Genomic DNA, 22,061 nt, shown 5'->3' with positions numbered 1-22,061 from the left:
ATACTTTAGCAGATGATGATCTGCCCAGTGCTGTGCAATTACTGCTTAGTAACTGTTTACCAGAGATTTGGCTAAAGTAAATGCAAAAAAGAAATTATATAGTTAAAATGTATTTCATTTTACTCTGAATTTTATCACACAACTGGCTAGACTCAGTGCTGTGAGGGAAAACAATATGCTGCCTTGTTTCAAAAGCAAGTGATTTGTTTTCTTAGTAATGTTAAATCTTGGGAGTGGAACAGTTTTCCTCATTCAAATGGTAGCTGTTGTTTATAATTTCATAGTGTTCCAAAAATGCTGTGGCTAGACAAGGATCAGGCAGTCAAAGAAAGATGGACCATAACTAAAATCCCAATCAGGGCTTCTTCTTAGTACCTGGGGAAAACGGGAACCAAATGACTTAAGACATTTACCAAATGAAGTGATAAAGCAATGGAAAATATTCAGGTAGGGAGAAGTACCTTGACCCATATTTGTAGGCCATGTCTATACAAGACACTGACTGTACAGTAACTACTGCACAGTCGTTTAGTATTTGCATACCCAAGTCTCACTGATGTTACTGTGCAGTAGCTTCCCCAGACAGCTTCATGGTGACCCTGACTGCACAGTAGCTCATTGTTACTGTGCAAAAGTGTCACGTCATGGTTCATGCCCTGTGACACTACTGTGCAGTAGTAAAGAGCTATTGCCCAGTAGTAACAAGCTACTGCACAGTAAGCGTCTCATGTAGATGTGGCCATAGTGCATTTGTGTGTCATGATAACATGATAAAATGGTGAGCCCTACCCTACAGTCTCAGTTTTGACCTCCTATTGATTCCCCTAGGAATCAAGTCACAGCACACAGTACTAGTGTACTCGTATTCACGAGTGCACTAGTAGGGCCAGGAGGGAAAGTTTTGATCATTTTGTCTGACCTTTTGCAAAATATAGATCAGGAGTGTCAAACTCATTCAGCCCTGCGGGCTAGAGGAGAGTCCCTGGGCTGGCCTGATTTGGGTCCTAGGCTCTCCAAGCATGCTGGCCCTGTATGTGAGGCCAGTCTGGCAGGGTGCCATATGCCTGCTGTGCTGGCCTGTGCTTCATTCACTGTGAGCCCCAGAGTCAGATTGGCCTGGCTGCACGCACTGAACGCAGCACAGGGAGCCAGTATAGGATGTGTGCTGCATTCAGTTATCCATTTTAACAGCCCTACACTCTGGCTGTGGAATACATGCAGCCCAACCCCCAGACTAACCTTTTGTTCGGCATACAGTGGCTGCAGCACTGGGTCCAGCATACATGCTGCATGCAAGACTGGGGCTGAGATATGCTCTGTGAACTGTGTGGGGTTGGTCTGAGATTCATGGGCTGGACCCGACCCAAGAGCCATGTGTTTGACATCCCTGATATAATATAAACCTTAGGACATCCCTGAAGTCCTGCTTCAAGTACAGTGATGTATTTTAATTGGTGAGCAGATGCCTTGTCTTACAGAAAAACTTCTATTCTCAGTAAATGCAATTTAAAAGAAAGTGAAATTACACTAAGCTTATGACAAGACAAGACAAAAACCTGTAGAGTCACATGGGAGTTAGCATTCAAACCCAAAATCACTCTGCTGTCTGAAAAGAAAATATTACTGAAAATACAAAAGTATTGCATTGACAATACGAGTAAAACATTATTGTAAATTGCCTGCCTTTTTGTTGGCATCTATCACAAAGTAATCATTATTGAAAAATACAGCAGGGTTTTTTGTTTGCTTGCTCGCCTGAGCTTGACTTCATCCCTTTTTGAATTACTGGAAGCACTTATTATTGTTTTGAAACAAAATCTTTGCCAGAAAGTCTAACTATCCCCCAAAAAGTCATTTTGATCTCCTGGTTAAAATTTTCTGAGGGTGTTAGTGTTTTGTATTCACAAACACACATGCACAAGGCACCAGAGGCTAATACGGAAATCAGGTTAGACAAAGATTATTTTTTAGGCTATATGCACCTATGGACATCTTAAAGACCTCTGAAATTATTTCCTGAAAACCTGAAGATATCTCAGATGCAGTGGGGGCCAAGTCAGGAAAATCCAGTACTAAGTTCTCTAAAAAGACTCTTGGCTGAAGAAGAACCATACAAAGTTCACAACATTTTCAGGATTAAAGGATTCAAATGGAATTGAAGGTCTGCCTAACATAGGGTTTACACTCAGAGAATATGGAACTGAGGAACTGCTGTTATCCACATTCCTCTTCTAGACCCATGTCCATAAAGCTGCTTCCACGAAGGAAGTCCTGAGTAAGAAGCTTAAGATGGGAACATTCATATCTATGTGGCTGCCTCCTTGAAGCCCAAAGGAAACTGCAGACCGCGCAAGTGCTGGGCCATGATGGACATCACCGAAGGTGCTGTTAAAATCAAACTTTCTCCACAGCTTAGGCATCTCAGTTGTTGGGAGAGTAGAGGTGGTCACAATTAGGAGTGAATCAGATCAACTGTTAGGCACCAGTGTAATTAGAACTGATACAAACAGCTTGATGCCTCAGTGAAGCCAGAGATCAATTCAAAACGGACTGAAACTGAATAAACTGACTCATTTCTAAAGGGAATGGTGGAACGGTACTGAACACCAGTGCAGAGCAACTGTGTAGGTTTTAGTCCCCTTGTGTCTTTTTCTTTAAAAAAAGTACTGAATTTAAACAAAAATGTTTGTTAAATATATGAAAATTAATCCAGCTGACCACAGAATAAATGTTCATGAAGAGAAGAACCAGAACAGGAGCTGAGGGAAAAAGTCAAGTGAGCCCCTGGGTAGTCTCGCATTAAATAAAGATGTACTTTGTAGATGGTTCTGAACTCGTAGCTGGAAGGATACGTGCATGAGGGTGTATCAAGGTCATTTTCAAGTGACTTGGTTGACTTTCTCATGAATTTTGGAAACACATTTTAGGCTCGATCTTTTCAGACTTAGTGTCTGTGTAAAGGTGAATTAGAGATTTTGATAAAATCAAATCAAGTCATTCTTGAATTATGGGAGTGTGAAGAATATACACTTCTCCATTAGAAATCAACACTGCTACTGAAAAAATGCTTACATTCAGAAACTGACATAGGAAGAACCGGATCTTCATACAAAACTATCATCTTTGTTTGGCTTGGGAAAAAGGAACTTTAAAAAATTTGGACCGTGACAGAAAACTCACTTCTGAGGATTGGTCTGCATCTGCTAACTTTTTTTAGCTGAATACAATAAAGACCTTTTCATTTTGTGACATAACCAGATTCTCCCTAGAACTTATTGGAGAAAAACTGATGTAAACATATTCTGTAAAAGTTGGAGCATTTTCTGAACCAGCTTAAAATGCTAATGGACTGGTTTTTTCTATTTTGAAGAGAAAATAGAAATAACATAGGTATGGTATCAAACTCAACATCATTTTACTTTCAGACCTTGATGATATTGTTCTCTTGGCTTAATATGGTGAATTGCTGTAGTTAACTGGAGATTTGATGGGGAAAGAAACAATTCATGGTGAGCTGGCTATTAATCCAAACAAACCTAAAAATGCAGTAAATGCTATGTGAAGTTGTAGTATGTTTGGGCCAGAAGTACAAGATGCAAGGATTTTTGTGATATCTTTATTAAACATGGCACCTCTTGGAGTAACTAGGAATTGCTGCCACAAACTGACAAAGAGCAGATTTAAGTTAGACATCAGGAAGAACTTCTTTACAGTAAGGGTTGCCAGAATCTGGAATGGACTTCCAAGGGAGGTGGTGCTCTCCCCTATCTTGGGGATCTTTAAGAGGAGGCTAGACCTGTACCTGGCTGGGGTCATCTAACACTAGTGCTCTTTCCTGCCCAGAGCAGGGGGCTTGGTTCAATGATCTACTGAGGTCCCTTCCAGCCCAAACATCTATGAATCTATGAAACTGTATAGTTGGGAAAGATGTTGAATAAACCTTTGGGCCTAAGTCACCCTTTTTCAGGTCTGAGAACAAAGCAGATGCAGTAAATAACACAGGGGAAATAACAGTATGAACTTGGCCAGCTATAATCTGAGCAGGTAGTAATTGGTAGACCTTTCAGACCTATAAACACTACTGGAGTATGTGGAGATTCACACAGCAGTTTACAGCAGTGTTTCAGGGTTTTATATGGTCTCCATGGAGGCATCAGGGCATCAATCAATCAACCGGCAGACTCAGCCCTGAGACCAATGATTGAAATAACCTCTCTTCTCTTTCTTCCAAACAATCACTCTCAATCAGGTTTCAGGAATATTCATGCAACCACAATTGTATGTTCTGCACCTGCGCTGTGGGAGAGCTCTGCTTTGCAAAATGCCTACCACAGAAATACCCAGGACAGTGCCAACAGCAAGCTCAGTGTCTGTCACCAAAGTTTTTCTAACCTTGGAATATGGGAAAAAATTGTCATCTTCTCCCCATTCCAGGTGACAGGGTTTAATCTCTATCTGTCCTAGTTTGAGTGCAATGAGATAGCTGGGACGCTGGCAAAGGCACCTCTGTTACCTTTATGCCTCTGCTGAAGTTGGCCTGGGGGCCCAACTCTCAGTGCCATCTGTCAGTGACTAGTCTGACAAATGGTGATGAGAAGAGCACTTCCATCCCCTCCAGCATGTCATACCTCTTTCCACTCCCACTGGAACACCTACAGCACGGCTCTATGTAAGCTTCCTGCTGAGGGAATCCTCCACTGCCCCTCCAGAGGGCAGATGTAAGGTCTCCTGGTGCTGCCTGGATGCAAAGTGATCTTTGTGCGGAAAGGATTAGGCCTACAGTGTTTAAATTCAGAGTCCTTACTATAAAGTATTTAGGGGGGGAAGACAGGAGTTAAAAGCAGGTATTGAAAGAATGGTATGTAGCCTCATTGGTAGTCCGGCTAGCTGGAAGCGACACTGCCAAAAGGCACATGTAATTCCTTTCTCTTCCCCACCCAGGATATCATTGAATGTTCCCTATCCTATGTTAGCCTGGAGTGAGAAACTGAAGTCTGCTATATGGTAGTTTAGAACCTGCTGCTAGGTAATGAGGCCAGCAAAGTCATCTTCCTTTTCTGTCTCCTTTGTAATAGGAATTAGATATGGCTTTAATAAGGAAAATTATACTCTTTATCTCTTTTCCTCTTGTGCAGCTCTCATTCCCAAAATGTTCTGATTCCACCATTGTTCTCTAAACCTGCTCTGACATCTAACACCAGTGTTAAAAGGCAAGCTAAGTGTAAATTTCCTAGCAATTATAGGGTGTTGACTATATACAAAAGACTTTGAATTTAGTCTTTTGATAATCAAACAAAAATAAAACCAGAAATGCTAAAAACTTTTCTCTAAATTTAGATTTTTTACTGGATGCTATCTTATGTCTCAATGAAATATGAGGTGGGAGAACCCTTTAAGTGACAGATCTGAAGATACTGGAGTTCTTGAAGCAGTATTTCACCAGAGTCCTGTATGAAGAGTCTTTAATGAGATGGAGGAGGGGTAAAGCTCACAGATCCTACCTTAAATCATTAATTCATTAATAACATTACAGCTTGAAAGGAGCATGGTGAAGCTAACCTCAAAGAGCCTCCTGGAAAGTGCAGTAAGGCATACTGAAGTTATATTTCATAAGTGCATTTGAAGCATGCTACATTACAAGTATCTTTTTTATAGTTCTGTCCTTAAATTTGTTCATAACAAATCTCTACTGCTATCAGTATGAGAATTTCATTAGTTTTTAAAGGTAACAGTATTCTGTCAGGTGTGGAGCTGATCTGTGCTTGAATGAGTTAGTCTGTGATTGTTTCTAGGCTTGGAAAAAAGCTCTACAAAAACAATATCTAATTTACTATAAAATATCCATTTGGAGCAATCATCAAACTAGAACAACTATTGACACAGACTCATTTTCTAAGCTACAATCATCCTAAAAGCCTTCCACTTCCTATGTCTCTATATGCAACAGCCTCCAAGCCACTTGAATTAAGTTATTTATGTACTCTCCATTTAGTTTCCCTAAAAGCTCTCCTGAATTCAAATTGAACTGCTGCAACTTTTTTACAGAGACAAGATCCTGGAATCCAGTTTCTATTGATTCCAATGAGAGTGGTGATATAGACCCGGTGTGGCATATAAGACTAAGGATAGGCCTTATTTGGCTAATCATTTCTTGCAGGTGGGTGTAGGAATCTACCTGTACCTATCTGACTGTGCACAACACAACCCCATTTTCCTTATTTATTTCTCCATTTACTGGAAGACATAATCTTTTTTCATGCTTTCCGTTTCTGATATATTTAGAGACATTTATATTTATTTACAGGCCAGATTTCTAAAGGATGTTTAAACACTGAAACATGTAAATTGGTGACTAATAGGGGTTTCCTGACATCTAACCTGTTAGGCACTTTTGAGATAAATCAGACACTTGTCTGCATTTTTAGGTGCATAATAACTTTGTAAATCTCATCTGATCTTTGGGTATTTGTTCATCAATTTCCATTTTAAGCCCCCTGAATTTGCCTAGGTTACACTTATTTTATATTGGTTTCACCTTGGTTGGATTTCCATATTTTAAGGAATACCTATTTGAAGAACATTTATATTTTGCCACTTATTGTTCCTTGCTCACCTGCCTATTTTTTTTAATAAAGAGCTTAAATTGTTTCCACACTCTTTATAAGAATGTTAATTTCTTCACTTTTAACTTCAGGGTCTTAAACATTTTAACCAGCTTTCACATTTACTAATAAGAAAACCCCCTTTCTAAAACAGCATCATGATGCTAAGTTTTAACAAAGTCCCTCCCTCGAGAATACGTTGTGTGAGAGAACACAAGAGACCTGAAACTTTCTACATAACATGTAGAAGGGTTTCTAATATTCTGTAGCAAAACACAAGCCTCTACAGTGGAGCAAAAAGCCTGTTCTCCAGATGTGGCATGTTACTTGTACTATGGCAGTTCTCTTTTTCTTGATGCCAGGAAATCCCCTACAGGTGACAGTTATAACTCGCCCGTTGCAGGTTTGGTCTGGACTGTAAACTTCTAGGGAATCTCTTAGGCCTGGTCTATGCTTAAAGTTTTGCCAACACTGCTTATACTAAAAGAACTTTTGTCAGGGTGGCTTAAACTAGTTCCCTAGAATGGAGTAAGATGTACCAGCAAAAGGGCTTTTCTTTGTTAGTAAGGGCTGTTGTTGGTAAGGTTATTTTACAGTTAAAGAGGAAAAAAGTGACACCCATATGTAAACAAAATCCCAACGAACAACTGAGCTCTATTAACAAAAAAAACCCTTTTGCTCACGTAACTTACTTTGTTTGGAAATTTTATATAACTCATTTAGTATTATAAATTGCTTCTCTACTAGGAGACTTTGCCAGTACAGCTATGACACCCGACCCATTTAAATATAGAAAAAGCTACCTTAAATAACTGTGCAGTGTGTGATCTCTGTTGGCTCCTTTAGTGAGAGTTCCTACAGTAGGGACCAAAATCATGTTGCTATTTCAACATTTACAAAAAAGTCAGGTACCAACAGTCTAGCTCAGGGGTGTCCAACCTTTTTGAATGTGGGGCTGGATCATGAACTTTTAATCACCCAGTGGGCTGGCGAGCCATATTCAAAGACCTCACAGAAAGTGGTATCACATCAGGAAGTGATGTCACGTGACCTTTGACACCAATGAAGTTACAGGAAGTGACAATGAAATGGGTCTGGAAATGTGCCTAGAGAAGTTGTGGTTTTCAGAAAGTATGTAGGTTTGGTATGGCTTAGGAACAGGACATCATTTTTCTGTGCAGGGGGTTGGACTAGATTAGGGCTGCCCAGCTGACTACCTGCAGGCCACATGTAGCCTGCAAAGGGTCAGGATGTCACCCACTGTCTACATGGGGTCTGCAAGCAGTTAAGTATATAGGGCATGGGCCTGGGCAGCCACCTCTCCCACTGCTGTGCAAAGGGGAAAGGCCTGGGGTGGGAGGAGTGGTCCATGTCCTGCAACTGTAGCCTGCATGGCTGAGAATGGGGGTCTGCGTGCTGCTAGAGCAGCCCGTGCAGTGAAGGGATCCTAGGCACCCACCCCCACAGCATGCAGCCTGTGCAACACATGCTGGTGTTATCTGGGGCCCACAGCCTCACCAGATGTGAACAGCCCTGGACTGGCTTATCCTTGAGATCCTTTACTAACTTGATCATGGTCATTGTGGTTAATTAAATAGAAATTGTAGGCATATACTGCAGAGATGTGGAAGAGATCTCAAGGATAAGCTAGTTCAGGGCTGTTCAAATCTGGTGAGGCTGTGGGCCCCAGATAGCACCAGCATGTGTTGCACAGGCTGCATGCTGTGGAGGTGGGCCCCTAGGACCCCCTCACTGCACAGGCTGCTCCAGCAGCATGCAGACCCCCATCCTCAGCCATGCAGGCTACATTAGCAGAACCTGAACCGCCAAGGAGGTGGCTGGAGGTAGAGCGCCTCTGGGCCTGGTTCCTCCTGCCTCCCGCCCAGCCTGGCTCCGGCAACCACATGCCCCGCAGCCCCAGCCTGGCCCCGAGGCACCCCCAGCTCTGCATGGGAACTTGCCTCATGCCTCCGTCCACCACACATGTGGGCAGGGCACAGGCCATGCTGCAGCTCCCCTGGCCACGGGCCGGGGGCAGAGCCAGAGAAGAAGCTGCACCCTGTCCCCAGCTCATCTAATTAGGCATGGTTGGGACAGCCCCACGCTGTGCAGCCCTCAGCACTGATGAGCCTGGCCCCAGTGTAAGCAGCTCCCCTCCCCTGGCTCCCGGCTGGGGCCCGGAGGCCAGCCCTGCCTGCCTTGCCTGGCTGCTGTGGCTCCACTCTCAGCAGCAGCTCCGTGCTCGGCGGCAGCTCCGCAGCAGCAGCTTTGCTGCAGCTCTACGCTCTACAGTGGCAGTGCAGCCGCAGGCCAAATAAAATGGCTTGGCAGGCCATGTGGCGGCTCACAGGCCGTATGTTGGACAAGCCTGGTCTAGCTGAACCAACACCTAGATCAGTGTAAGATAATTTACTCTGCTGAGAAGCAACCCAGAGATTTCAAAAACGAATTCATAGTGTTAATTTTTGGTTTTGATTTGTTATGGTGCGTTCTTTGCAACAGAATATTTGCCCCGTTATTCTTCTGTAGTAAAAAATGAATGAAAACTAAGAGCTGGCATTTTTTGAGGGGTGTCTTGAATCTAAAAAAGTCGAGAACTACTGCCTTTAGGGACTAACTGGTTCAAGAAGGCATAAGCTTTTGCAGGCAAGCACAAATCCCTCATACAACTAAAGCCAGATATATATTGCAGTCAGAGAAGCATTTCTGTTTGACTTTTTAAGTCTCCAACAGAATATATCCCCTAGAAAATCTTCTCCCCTGGCTCCAACCTACTTATTTCAAAGGTTGAGACCAATCCCTTTTTTCCATAACAAGATTTTAAGAGATCATGGGTTCACAGCCTGATGTGATCTTACCCTTTTTTCTGTTTGTTTGTTGTCTGAATAATAGACAGCTAAGGGCTTATGGTGTAATTTTGCCCTCTCCAGTGAATTTTATTATTGGCTGACGCTTAGTGCCAAGCACCTAATGAGAAACTAACTCCAGGGGAGTTAAGATAATGAACAAAAATCACCCTCTACATTTTGCCTGTCTCCTGCAGAAAAAAAAAAAAGAATCAGAAAAGTATGGCCTGTGACAGAACTTTTAAGCCATCATTCCTTGAAAGGGAAAGTTAGCATAGAATAGTACTTTTTAACTCTTTATAGAACACAATCATTATTGTTTAAAATTTTAACTGTGCTTATATTTGCATTTTTTGAGGAGAAGAATGCATGTGAGGAAATGAGGAAAAAATAAGAGCTTACAGGCAGAGGCATGATTTTTGAGTTTTCATAGATTTTAAATGCAGTAAAAGCAAAGAACAATCATAATCTTCATAATGCAGTGTTTAGACACACAAAAATAATAATTCATATGGCTGCAACATGAGTCTTCCCGGTGGTGGTTTCTATCTTTGGCAGAACTGCAGGGGAGATCTATGTAGTACTGGCACTAAGGAAAAAAAAGTGAAAAGCTAGAGAACGAATGTTTGTGGCATCTGATTTAGAAAAAAGCTTGAACTCTAAAAGAAAAGTTAACTATCTGATATTTCTGCAAAAGAAAAACCTTTCCACTCTACATTATTCTCCCAGCTCTACCCTAAAAGTTGTATAGTTACATGGACTCTTATATATGGAAACTGAATCCTTCCATCGCAGTTCCAAACATGCTGACAATGGATCATTACTACCAAAGGACACAGGAATAACCCTGATTAGCTAGTCATGCTAGCTTTCAATAGAGTTGTATGCTTCTGACCTGTCAGGCTGTAAATATGCAAGGTGTTTTGCCCTGTGACCCTACAGATGTACAAGACCAATGCCCCACTTTCTGCTGAAGTAGGTGGGATAAAATGTTCTATCACTTTTCCTGGGACATTGAGGTGTGCGTCTGTAACGTTATTATGGGCTATCTAATAAACTGGCCAGGAAGTGTAATCTCATCAGCTACCTATTGGCAGAGGAGCAGCAATGGAACTTAAGCTATGAACAGATGTCACATTTGTCCCAAGAGAAAGTCTTTTGTCCAATGATTGTATGGACATACATGTCTACTGTCACACTAAGTCCTTCTCCAGTATGCCAGTTAAAATGCTTTTTCCTGGGGTAGCCTGCTGTATATCTGTGCAGTTACTTTGTAGTTCATTTCTGTGACAAGCTAGCCAGGTGATTCAAAAGCCACAAACAAGGGTAATTATAAATGGATCGAAATCAGAATGGCAGGAGGTCTGAATGGAGTCCCACAGGGGCCTGTCCTGGGTACAATGCCATTTTACATGCTTATTAATCATTTGGATGCTAGAATTGAGAATTTCTTGAGCAAGCTGGCAGATAACATTAAACCTGGAAGTCACTCAGAATGCAGTTCCTTTAGAAAGGGGTCTGAATTCAGGCGTCTCACATCCCAGATAAGTATACTACTTGTACCATTTGTTGTTCTCGGCTCAATCTTATTTGTCCTCATGTCTACTGCAAAGAAGCTGAGAGTCTTTGTAAATCATAGACTCAATATGAGTCTTCAGCATGATGCAGTGTCACAAAAGGCAAAGGCAGTTTTGGGATTCATCAATAGAAGTATTAGGTGCAAGACACAAGAGGTAATAGTGCCTCTCTATTCATAACTATTTAAGCCTCATCTGGAGTATTGTGTGCCTCCATAAACTTCTAAAATCCTCACTGTCATTCTGACATGGAATTAAAACAGATTTCAAAACCTCAGTTATTTCTGTGAATCAGAAAAGTATTGTTTTTCAGCCAGATCTAATTCCCAATTATTTTAAATTTATAAAATATAAGTACGTTTGAAATTCAGAATGATGTGATAACAATTCCTCTATGCTTGCATCATGTATACTACCCATTTGATGTATAGCATCACCAGGGTCAATATATGGGTGAAATCCTGATCTCCTTGAAGTGAGGAGAGGTGCCATGAATTGAAGTAAAAGTACAGTTTCAGCCTTTATAAAGTTTTCAATTTTTTTGTAAACTACCCTATATTCTGAATATGGAAGATGTGAGTTTATGAATATTGAAGAGTAAGGAACAGAACCTCCTCTCCCCCATGATCTGTAACTAAAACTAATACACCAAAGGAATCACCATAGTGTATTTCTAAGTGTTTAAGTCCCATATTCAGTTAAAGGAGAAAAAGAGTAGCACTATGTAGGCCTGCTCATATTCTCCACAGAGAGAAGAATGAAATGTTAAGAGGTAGAAATCTGGTGTCTTATGAACCTATATAGACAAAAACATGTAAAACTTGTTGCCTTGCCATGGGAGAGTGAAAGTAGGGAGTGACGTCTTCAGGGTTAATCTTACAGCTAACAGGCTGGACACCTGGATATTGATGAACTTAGCTCTATGTAGGGGGATGAATCTGAGGAAGGGCCTTGCTTAATTCACAGTCTGCAGTTTTATTAGTAAATAGATACATTATGGGAAAGGTATGTTCCTCACCTAGAAAGTGCATAAAAAGATGTGCTGTGGAGATGGAAGACACTCATAGGAGTGGGGTGTTGGAAAGACAAGGTAGGGAAGAAAAGAGGTTATTTATCTGCGGACCTTAGCTCAGAATTTTCGGACTTCCATTTCATCATTAATTAGACTTACCTTAGAATTGCTCTGGTTTTTAGGTCAAGATTTTAAAAATCAGGTGCCTATGACTGTACTCCCATATCCTGAAAAGCCCATTTTTTAAAAGTACATATATTTTTTAAATGTTTAGACTGGATTTATTTCATAACACTGGAATGAGGGATTTTTTTAGTCAAAACAACTGATATCTTTACATTCTTATTTGTATCTTAAGGAAATGCTTTGTTTAGGATTTTTGTTTCTAAGGAAAGAATTTTTAAATTGGAAAAATGGAAATGTGCTCCGGCTTGTTATCTTATCCTGTGACTTGCACTGTATATCACTATCCCTACAACTGTAGCATGAAAAAGAACATTTACACTCTTTAATAAACATGTCAGCATAATGCTGGAAACAAATACTACACTGGCAAAAGTAGCCTTCTGGAAGCTAATGGCATGATCACAGTCACTTAGAAACTGTATGAACACCAGTGAAGTTTATAAACTTGTCCAGACCTGTCACTTTTTAACAGTTGAAAATAAGTTTTGTCTACTTACAGTATAAACATATAGTGTTTATAAATATCAAAGACACTCCATAAAGTTTATAAATATAGCTGGGCAAACTATTTTTGGCAAATAGAAAATTAACTGAAAAATATGGTTTCAGTTATCCCCAGACCATTTGTGAACTTGACCTAAATTTTGCTTTTTAATATTGGTTGGAAAATGAATTTCAAGATTAGATTTGGAAACCCAGAGAAGAAAGAAGAAGTGTCATCCCTTTCTATCCCGTATCCCAGTGGTGAGAGCACTCACCAATGCTATGGAAAGCCAGGGTTCAGTTTCCTCCTATTCCTGAAGTGATTTGTACCCATATTTCCCAGCTCTCTAGAAAGCGTGCTGGCCTCTGAACTACAGGGTACTCAGAGGTGGCACGGTCGCTCAAATCTTTCTTGTTGACACTATCTTTCTTTGTATAACATAATTTGCTTTGTATAACACTTGCTGCAGCCTGGACAAAATTCCCAGTGTCCCACCTCCCAGTTAAGTACCCTAACTTTTACACTGCGTAGTCATCCTCATTCATTTGCTCTTTGTTTCAGTGACTATTTAAGGACAGTACAAATTGAAACAGCTCCAAAAGGAAGGACTGAGAGAACCTGCCCACCCCAAAACATCCTAAAGCTAGCCGGTTAGGTCACTCCTGTGTGAGATGCGGGATCAGAGCCCTTCAGACAGGGGAGGGAAATGAACTCAAGTCTATCACATTCTGGGAGACTTTTCCTCCAACAGTTTTAGGAAAGGAGCCCATCTCTTTCTTTGCTTTTCTTTGACATGCCTGAAATCCATTTCTTGTGCCCTGAATCAGATCTTCCCTTTTCTTTCTGATGCTCAGAGTTTCCCTGTGTTAAACCCCTTTGCATGTGCAAGAGCTTCTTCCTCCCACATTAGAGTTCATGGAGTTTACAGAACCTATATCAGAGCTCAAGAGATTATAATACCTACAGGCTTTCAAGAGAGATTACAGTGACTGTGAGAAAAAATCCTATGAGAATAAAGGTTTATAAATTCCAAAAGAACTAAAACTAGGCCTCTGTGCTAGTTTTAAATTGGGATAAAGAAACAGAAACATTTTTGAGTCTTCAAGTCAGAGTAGATTAAAAAGGGAAAGGCCATAGGTTTTATCACAATTTAAATATCACTTGACAGATTTTAACTCAGCCTGTATTCCAATATTATCCTCTGTAAAGAAGGCATGGAAAATTTCAGGGTGAAAGATTTTTGGAGGGAGAGAGTGGGATGGTATCTGGAGATGGTCAAACTGGGCTTTTAATTAATATTAACTATGTCATAATCCTAAACATCTGAAGTCACTGCTGCAACTCTATAGCTGCTCAGCTGCACTCTGCACATACATGTCTATTGTGTTACCCAGAAAATCTTTCACTAGTCCTCCTCTGCTGCTTCAGTAAAATAAATCTTTGTTCCTCCAATGAATTAAACAGCAAAGTGCCAAACTAATAAAAAGATATTGCACAGATACAGAAACCAGAAAATACATATAATTAGAAAAAATAGCTCTTAGTGTAGGAATTAATGAAATCCTGTTTAGCATTTGAAAACTAAGTGAGTCCTTATATTTTTAGTGAGGATCAGTGATAAAAGAGACAGAAAAGGAGAAAATTATTAACTTCGATCAATTGTTAAAGTTCCAAGAACTGTAAAGTATTTTGGGGAAAATGTGAGAATTAGCAAAGCACTTGGCTTGTTTCTGCAAAGCAGAATGGTTAATAGTAAAATGCCATCCCTTCTAATAATACACATGAATAAGCATTCAATTTAAATTAAGATTGAAACATCAAGTAAATTCCCAAATGTTAAGGAAACATCAAATGTATCCCAATAATTGGAGCCCTGTTGTCAGAGTCATCAACAGTTAGGCTAAACAGTAGTCAGTGCTATTGTCTCCTATTCCTGAGCACATAATTATGCTGCTTTGCCTGAACTCCTTCTCCACCTGGGATGTGGGTCATGTTTCTCCATAAAAGCCTTGGCATTGAAACAAAACCATCACACTTTTATTTTCTGCTCCCATCATATTCACATGTGTATTCTGTGAGTGAGTAAGTGTCACATGGGATGCATGTGCCTGGGGAGTCCAAAGCTGAGTCTGACAACAGTGTCAGGAGCTGGGGAAAGTGCAGGAGGGTGCAAGCATGTGGATGCACTGGATAAGATAAGAAGGGATTCAGAAGGGCAAAAAGCAAATGGATGAACTTAGGGTGCTGCATTGCACCTGAAGGGTGTAGGAAGCAAATTGCAGGAAATGTTTGGAGAGGCCCCATGGCTCTGACCCTTGTTCCTCTGACGAAGTGAGGGACACCCACTATAACCCTCGAAGGGCATGTGCTGCTGTGGGAAGAGGCAAAAGGGGGTTCTATTTCACAGTTTTCAACTGTAGTAAAGGAAGGGGCTTCCTGTTCCTCCCACACCAAGGGAAAGCATAGCAATGATGTGCCTTGAGGTTAGGTTAGAGGCCTGAATTGATTCTACCCACCCCAGGGGATGGGAGTTTTTTAAGCACGAGTGACTGGTGCCTCCTGAATCTGGGGACAGTGTTGGTGTCATCTGTCGGAGGGGGCACATACACCCCCGTGCACCCCCTACCAGTCGCCTATGGTTTTAAGGTGATGCAGTGGCAATGGATCAGAAGTATTGAGTGTGTGTTTGTGGTGTGTGGACTAGAGACTGCATGTCTGCAGCATGCACAAGGCTGCCTGGTAAAACCTAGGTCATGGCAGGGTTCAGCATGGGGGATTAGGCAGAGTGCAGGCACAAAAGGGCACCAGGATGCTGCAGTGATGGGCGCTGACCTCGTGTTATGGGCGCAGGGAGAGTATTGGGGCAGGAGATGCTGGGGGGACATCTAGGGAAGGATGTCTCTATGCATGGGTCTGAGGTGTGCCCTATGAGGCTCTGGCATGGGGGAGGGTGCGGGTCTCTGGAGGTAGGGGTGTGGGATATGAGGCCCACAGGCCAGTGTCTCACCCGGCGGTTGCGGTCGGCCTCGCACACCTCCTCCTCCTCGGGGCCCTGGCGGATCAGTGCCTTGAGCAGGACGGCATTATTGGTGCAGCAGGCACGGAAGAGGGTCAGCGGCTCGGGACTCTCGGACTCAGATTCACCCAGTGACCAAGTCTCACCCCCATCGTCATCACCGCCCGGCGGGTAGAAGGAGTCATCCGAGGCGATGCTGCAAGTGTCAGGTAGCTCCGAGAAGTCTTCATATTCCTCATAGTCCTCCTCACCCTCATCCTCAGCATTCTCATCTTCTTCCCCTTCATCATCACCATCATCCTCCTCCCCCTCAGCTGCTGGCCTCTCCTGCCCTGGGCTCTGCAGTTCCCTCTCCCTGTCTGAGCTGGGACAGACCTGTTGCTGCTGTTCCCCCTTCAGCTTTTCCCCAGACAGCAGCACCATGGTCCACTCTCACTGGGGATGGGCCCTGTTGCTGGACCTTCTCCTCCAAAATAAGAGGGACTCTACAGGTCAGGGAGAGACCCCTTGGCAGGGGAGCAGGGACCTCCCCTCGCCCTGAGATCCCTTATACCTACTGAGACACCCCTGGACACATACTCATGACCCTACACTTGATATACACTGATATACACTGAGACACACACTCACACCCCTACATCCAGAAACACCCCTACACCCACTGAAAATCCCTGCCTCCCCATAAATCAAAGTGCCTTGAGCTCCCACCCTGCCCCTTGTGCATACAGGCAGCCCCTGGCAGTCCTCCACAGGCAGCTTATCTCAGTGCCGCCCACAACTCCCTTATAGAGCCCGTGCCACTCTCCCTCTGCTACCTCAAGGACTCCCCAAGACCCCTCCAAGCAGCTAGATGCAGCCCCCCAGCCTCAGCCCAGCCGCACTGGGGTCCTGCTTGCTTCCCCCAGGAGCTGTGATTTCCAAGAAGAGCATCCGAGCAGCTCCGGCAGGCAGAAAGCCCCGAGGAGACGCAGGGCAGCCTGAGTTTTCTGTGCGAGTCACATGCAGAAAGAGAAACACGCTGGGTTTTCCCCTCCCCAGCCCTGCTTCAGACAATGCCTCCAGCAGTGCCAAACATCCCCTGGCGTGCTGTCATGTCTTTGGGCTGAGCGGATAATCCCACTCCTGGGGGCTAGGAGCCACTACACGTGCCCACGGCAGTCCTCTGTCCTGCCTCAGTTACAATCACAAATAGGTTCCCACAACGCCCCCCCTCAAACCGGATCAAACAAGACTCCCTCCTCCACAAAATCATAGAAAAGGAGGGTTGGAAGAGACCTCAGGAGGTCATCCAGTGTCCAACCCCCTGCTTCAAGTGTGTAGGGGGTGGAGAGCCTGGCTGCTGATAGGAAGAGACATTTGGAAAACTCCTAGTCCATAATCCGATCAGCATCTCTGTGAAATGATTGAGGCTCCAGCTTAGCCTGCTGACAGCAGGGACCCATTTTAAAGCTGTTTAGTGGGGGACCTGCATCTGTCAGGACAGCTTTTTTAAACCACGAGGCAAAATGAAATTGAAAATGACAAGTCATTTGAACTGCAAGAACACCTTCAGCTTCTTCATCCTGTTCAGTGTGTGGCAACCCCCTGCGGTGTATCAGGAACAATCACTACAGCCAACAAGGGGTTTACTCACTTTTATATACAGCGTCCTAGGGATCAGCGTCACAGGCCAATGGGAAGGGATAACTACAGGTAAATAGGCATTTGAAGTACAACAACAGACACTTAACACTTAAAGGGCTAGTAAACAGGCAGTAGTCAGTACTCCTGGAGTACATACATTCAGCACATACGTCCCCCCCACCTTCTGAGGCTTCCCCAAGAACCAGCCTTTAGTCCAGAGTCACTCTGTGCAGGTCTGTAGGTCGGGGATCACATGCTGTTGGTCTGTGGTTCATCTGTGCTGTACAGAAGCTTCCCTTTCACTCCATTCTTGGCTCTCCTCTCTCTCCATCCACCCTAGGCTCTCTGGCACACAGCCAGCATGGCTGTATGTTTCCTTTCTCGTCCTCCAGCTGCCCCGAGATCTCTAGGATTTGCAGTCCACAGAATTACAGAAGCAGTTCTCTGCAGGCTTGCTCATCACTTTCTCTTCCTGCTTCCAGGCGCCTCTGGGATTTGTAGTCCATGGTCACAGCCAGCAGGCCCCCCCGCAGGGCTGTTGGTTTGTACCCAAAAGCTTGCAAAAACAATTTTTCCAACTATTTAATTGGTCTAATAAAATATATCACATCTACCCAAACAACCTTGTCACCTGTTACACATCCATATCACATTTCCAAAGCACACAATGTATTACAATGCATACACGTGGCTCATCTGGATTAAGTCATGTGTTTGCATTTCTGGGTTTTATTACTTCTCTGTGAATAGAGATCACCATGAGATTTGTGGTACAGGCAGTGTGTGTAGGAACAGCTAGTGTGTTAGAAAACAGAGGAAGAGGGATTACAAAGCAGTGCAAACCTAAATGTCTAAAAACTACTGTGTCATGAAAGTCTGTGAAACTTCTCAGCGGTGCTGCAGTCCCTGCAGAATTCCGATTAACTGTATTAATGTTTCCAAACTACTTAAATGCTAAAGGCAACTTTAGAATTAGGAGAAAATCATTATGCACAATTAGAACATGTAGAGGGAATGAGAGCAAGAGAAAGCTTCATTTCAGGTATGAATTCTTTACATCACATAACTCATCAAAAACCTTACCAAATGTAGCTAACATGAAAATAATAAATTCTGGGGGCTGTTAGCAATTCATCTCGGCATCAGTTACTTTAAGAACAAGCTTCTGCCACCTGTATTCACTTGTGGAATACCATAATCCACACAATAGTCCCACTGAAATCAAGATTTTTACTTACCATCAGTAAGAGTGCCAAAATATTGTACAAAAGTGATCCTACTGTTATGAGCTGTTTATTTCATTTTTATTTATTGAAAATATTGCATAGATCAGACAAAAAGTGAAAGGCACAATGCATGTAAAAGTGGAATTCATACATATGTATACTTAATATTTCTTTATTAAATCTTTTGCCAGATTTCTTTTGTGGTCTCCTTCTCCCATCAAATGTGATGAATTAAGACAATTCTACCCTGTCAGCAGGAACATGGAGGGTTTTTTGGAGCCTTTATGAAGGCCTTTAGAAGCCTCTTAATAATGCTTCTTTAGCCAACAAACAGGGTGTATACCTTCACAGCAATATGAAGTGACTCTCCCTACATACCCTCTCAACTTCTAGATGTTTCTCTAGTGCTCCAAACTGTTCTTGGTTTAAGAAGAGAGAAATAAGATTGGATTTCTATGAGTTGCATTGTGTATATAGATTGAAAAGAAAATACAAAATTGATGGCAAAAATTTCTGAATAGCTTTTCAGTGCTAGATTACTGCAGTGAATCAAGTCATTTGTGATCAAAGGCCCAGTGACTTTTGTGTGATCTACAAAGAATTTATAGCGGGGTTTTGGCCCAGGTTCTAAAGTAAATATACCAATAATTAAAAGTAGAAAAATTAGCTCCTAATTGTCTGCTTCAAAAAAAGGTTTAATCTATACAGGATTAAGATTAAACTAGTTTATCACCTTTGAGATTACAGTTGATGTATATTGACAGGGACAGGGACAGGGACAGGGACATTCCTACTGCTGCAGCCTATCTTGTACCTATTCTCTGAAAAAATAAATTATCTCATTCTCTGAGATTATTCATTCACAAATCAAATATAAATTCAGTTCTGGTTGTAAGGTAACTAGCACAAGCGAAGGTTCTAATGCTTATTACATTTCTATTCTTATATTTTGTGTGTACTTCTAGAAAAGTCAGGGTCAATATTCAATCTATTTTGCTATTGAACTTGATCACAAATCTTTTCAATAATGTGTATTTTAAGAGTTTTGCTTAGGCTTTGGTATAACACCATTGCAACTTGCTAACATGTAGCCAGATGGGCATGTTGGGTATTTGATACTTATCAGGCAGTGTACTTGCATCTAGATGATTACTTACCTCATCTGCAAGCACTGAGTATTCTCTTGCCAGTTTGATGAGGGTGAAATTGCAGAAATCTTAAGATTTAGTGTAAAATGTATATATCATTTGTCAAATAAGCCACAGACTCTAATGATGAACAGCAAAAAAAAAAAAAAAAGAATGTTTAAGTTCTAACTAGAGATGAGCAAACATAGGGATGATGTTGATTTGGGAAAAATGCATGGGTTGAAGTCTGTTTTGGATGTCTATCTCATTTTTATCTTAAGTCTCACCACATGGAAGAAGAAGGTTATTAAATAAGTGGTTCTAGTTTGGATCTTTTCTGTGTCTAATATAACAGCGACAGTTGCACCCCCTTTGATTCTGGCTTTATCCAAACTTTAAAACCAACTGCCTGGGAGAAGCAATGGCCTTTATATAGAGGCATCCCTGAGATAGTCAATGTAGGATTCATTATAATCTACCCCCTCCATTAGCTGTTCCTGGGCTGGCAGGAAACAGATGGGGGGATTGGCCAGGGAGGAGGAATTTGCCCACTGCCACTGTTGCTGCTGTCCCCATCTGAGCATGGCTCCTCATGCAGTCTGGCTGAAGCAGGGCAAGAGTGGCTCTGGAGCTCTCCCTGCTGTCGGGTCTGCTGGAGACAGTGGGGGCAGTGGCAGCAGGGGGTAAGGAAGGCAGGAGTGGGAGAGGAGGGGATATGCCACTTAGCATGGAGAGGAGGGGGCAGTACCAAGAGTAATGGGAGGTTTCTTTGTCTAACTCAGGGACTTTAAAAAGTCCTTAACTGCTACTCAAATGGCATGGTCTGCCCATCCCAGTAGGCGGGCAAGAGAAGCTGGAAACAGCCACCTCTGCAGTGCCAATCACTGCTCCCATGGCTCCCTTTACAAAATCCTGAATTCACCCATGGCTGTGCCTGCCATGATCCTACATTATTCTGATATTCTCACTGATGCTCTGAGTGTAGCTGCAGCTGCAGTGATACAAGAATCAGTTGCCATGAATCCTTAACTCTTGCCTTGCAATCTGAGAAGTGCCCCTCCATCAGACTCTCTTGAGTACTCCAGCACCAACATTTCCTTTTTAGACACTATGATCAATATCCAGAATGGTAAAATGCAAATCACCATGTACAAGAAACCCACGAACCAACATATATATCTACACAGAACCAGAAATCATCCTAAACACACCAAGAAAGCTCTAATATACAGCTAAGCCCTCTGATACTGTCAAAGCTGCACTGAAGAGAACACCTGCAATCATCACCTTGCAAATCTCAACAGGACTTTCACCCATAAAGACACTCCTCCAGAGAGATAGATTGCTTTTGAAAGAGCCAGTCGGATACCATGTGAAGAATTGCTGCAATACAACATGAAAATCCCCACGAATCGCACAACGTTAGTTATGACATACCATCTTTCCCTGGAACCTATATGGAAAATCCTCAAACAATTGCAACCCATACTAGAAGACCCAATTCTTAAAGAGATCTTTCCAGAACCACCCAATTCAGCTTTAGCACCTCACCAACCTTATTACCAGAAGCAAACTTCCAGTGGCCAGAGCACACTGAATGGATCCAGACCATGCCAGGACAAGAAATGTAAAACTTGTCAACACATCTCCAGTACTGCCATGATAACTACACCCTACAACAAAACCATCACCATTCCTGTAACTTACACATTCACCTCCAGAAATGTAATACATCTCATCCAGTGCACTAAATGCCCTGATAGAAAAGATGTAGGACAAACTAAACAAAACCAGCAAACCAGAATGAAGAACACACACTGAAAAATCTATCAAAGACAAAAATACCCAGTTACCCCTTGGGTTCACATTTCTCACAAGACAACCACTCTCTCCAATCTTTCAGTTCTAATCCTCAAACAGAATTTATAAAGAAAATGTTTTGTAGACGAGCCTATGAACTTCACTTCATAAATTTAACGGATACAAAAATTCATGGACTAAATATAGACATTGGATTCATAACCTGCCTGCCATCTGGTAACCCCAGCTAACCTCTCTACATTTTACCAGCTATGTTCTATCACCAGGTCCCCTCTTTCACTCCTTGCACACCTATTTGTCTCACATCTGTTGTCTCCTATTCTCTCGGATCCTCACTGCCATGCATTTGCATTTTCATAGCCCTGCTTTTTACATATTGGCTTCTGTTCCACCATGGAGAACATATAACACCAGCAGACTCTTGCTATGCTTGAAAAAGGGTGTTTGTGCCCGAAAGCTTGCTAAGAAAATTTTTTCCAACTACTTAGTTGGTCTAATAAAATATATCACATCTACCCCAAGAATTTTGTCTACACATAGA

The 22,061-nt window shown here is 42.3% G+C and overlaps 1 protein-coding gene across 1 annotated transcript in view; it reads right to left on the bottom strand.

The window, feature by feature from the left end:
• The window catches only part of ANKRD33B (ankyrin repeat domain 33B), an 81,946-nt gene extending 65,800 nt beyond the window's left edge, over window positions 1–16,146 (bottom strand). The window contains exon 1 of the mRNA XM_090048352.1: window positions 15,715–16,146. Coding sequence (XP_089904478.1) covers window positions 15,715–16,146 — 432 coding nt within the window. The remainder of the gene's footprint in view (window positions 1–15,714) is intronic.
• Window positions 16,147–22,061: the final 5,915 nt, after the last annotated feature.

The sequence above is a fragment of the Crocodylus siamensis genome, chromosome 5 (genome assembly GCF_052110815.1).
Source record: "Crocodylus siamensis isolate JL-2025a chromosome 5, ASM5211081v1, whole genome shotgun sequence".
In the NCBI taxonomy this organism is placed as follows: Eukaryota; Metazoa; Chordata; order Crocodylia; family Crocodylidae; genus Crocodylus; species Crocodylus siamensis.
Note: the sequence above shows the minus strand (reverse complement) of the source record. Positions and strands in the feature narration are given on the sequence as shown.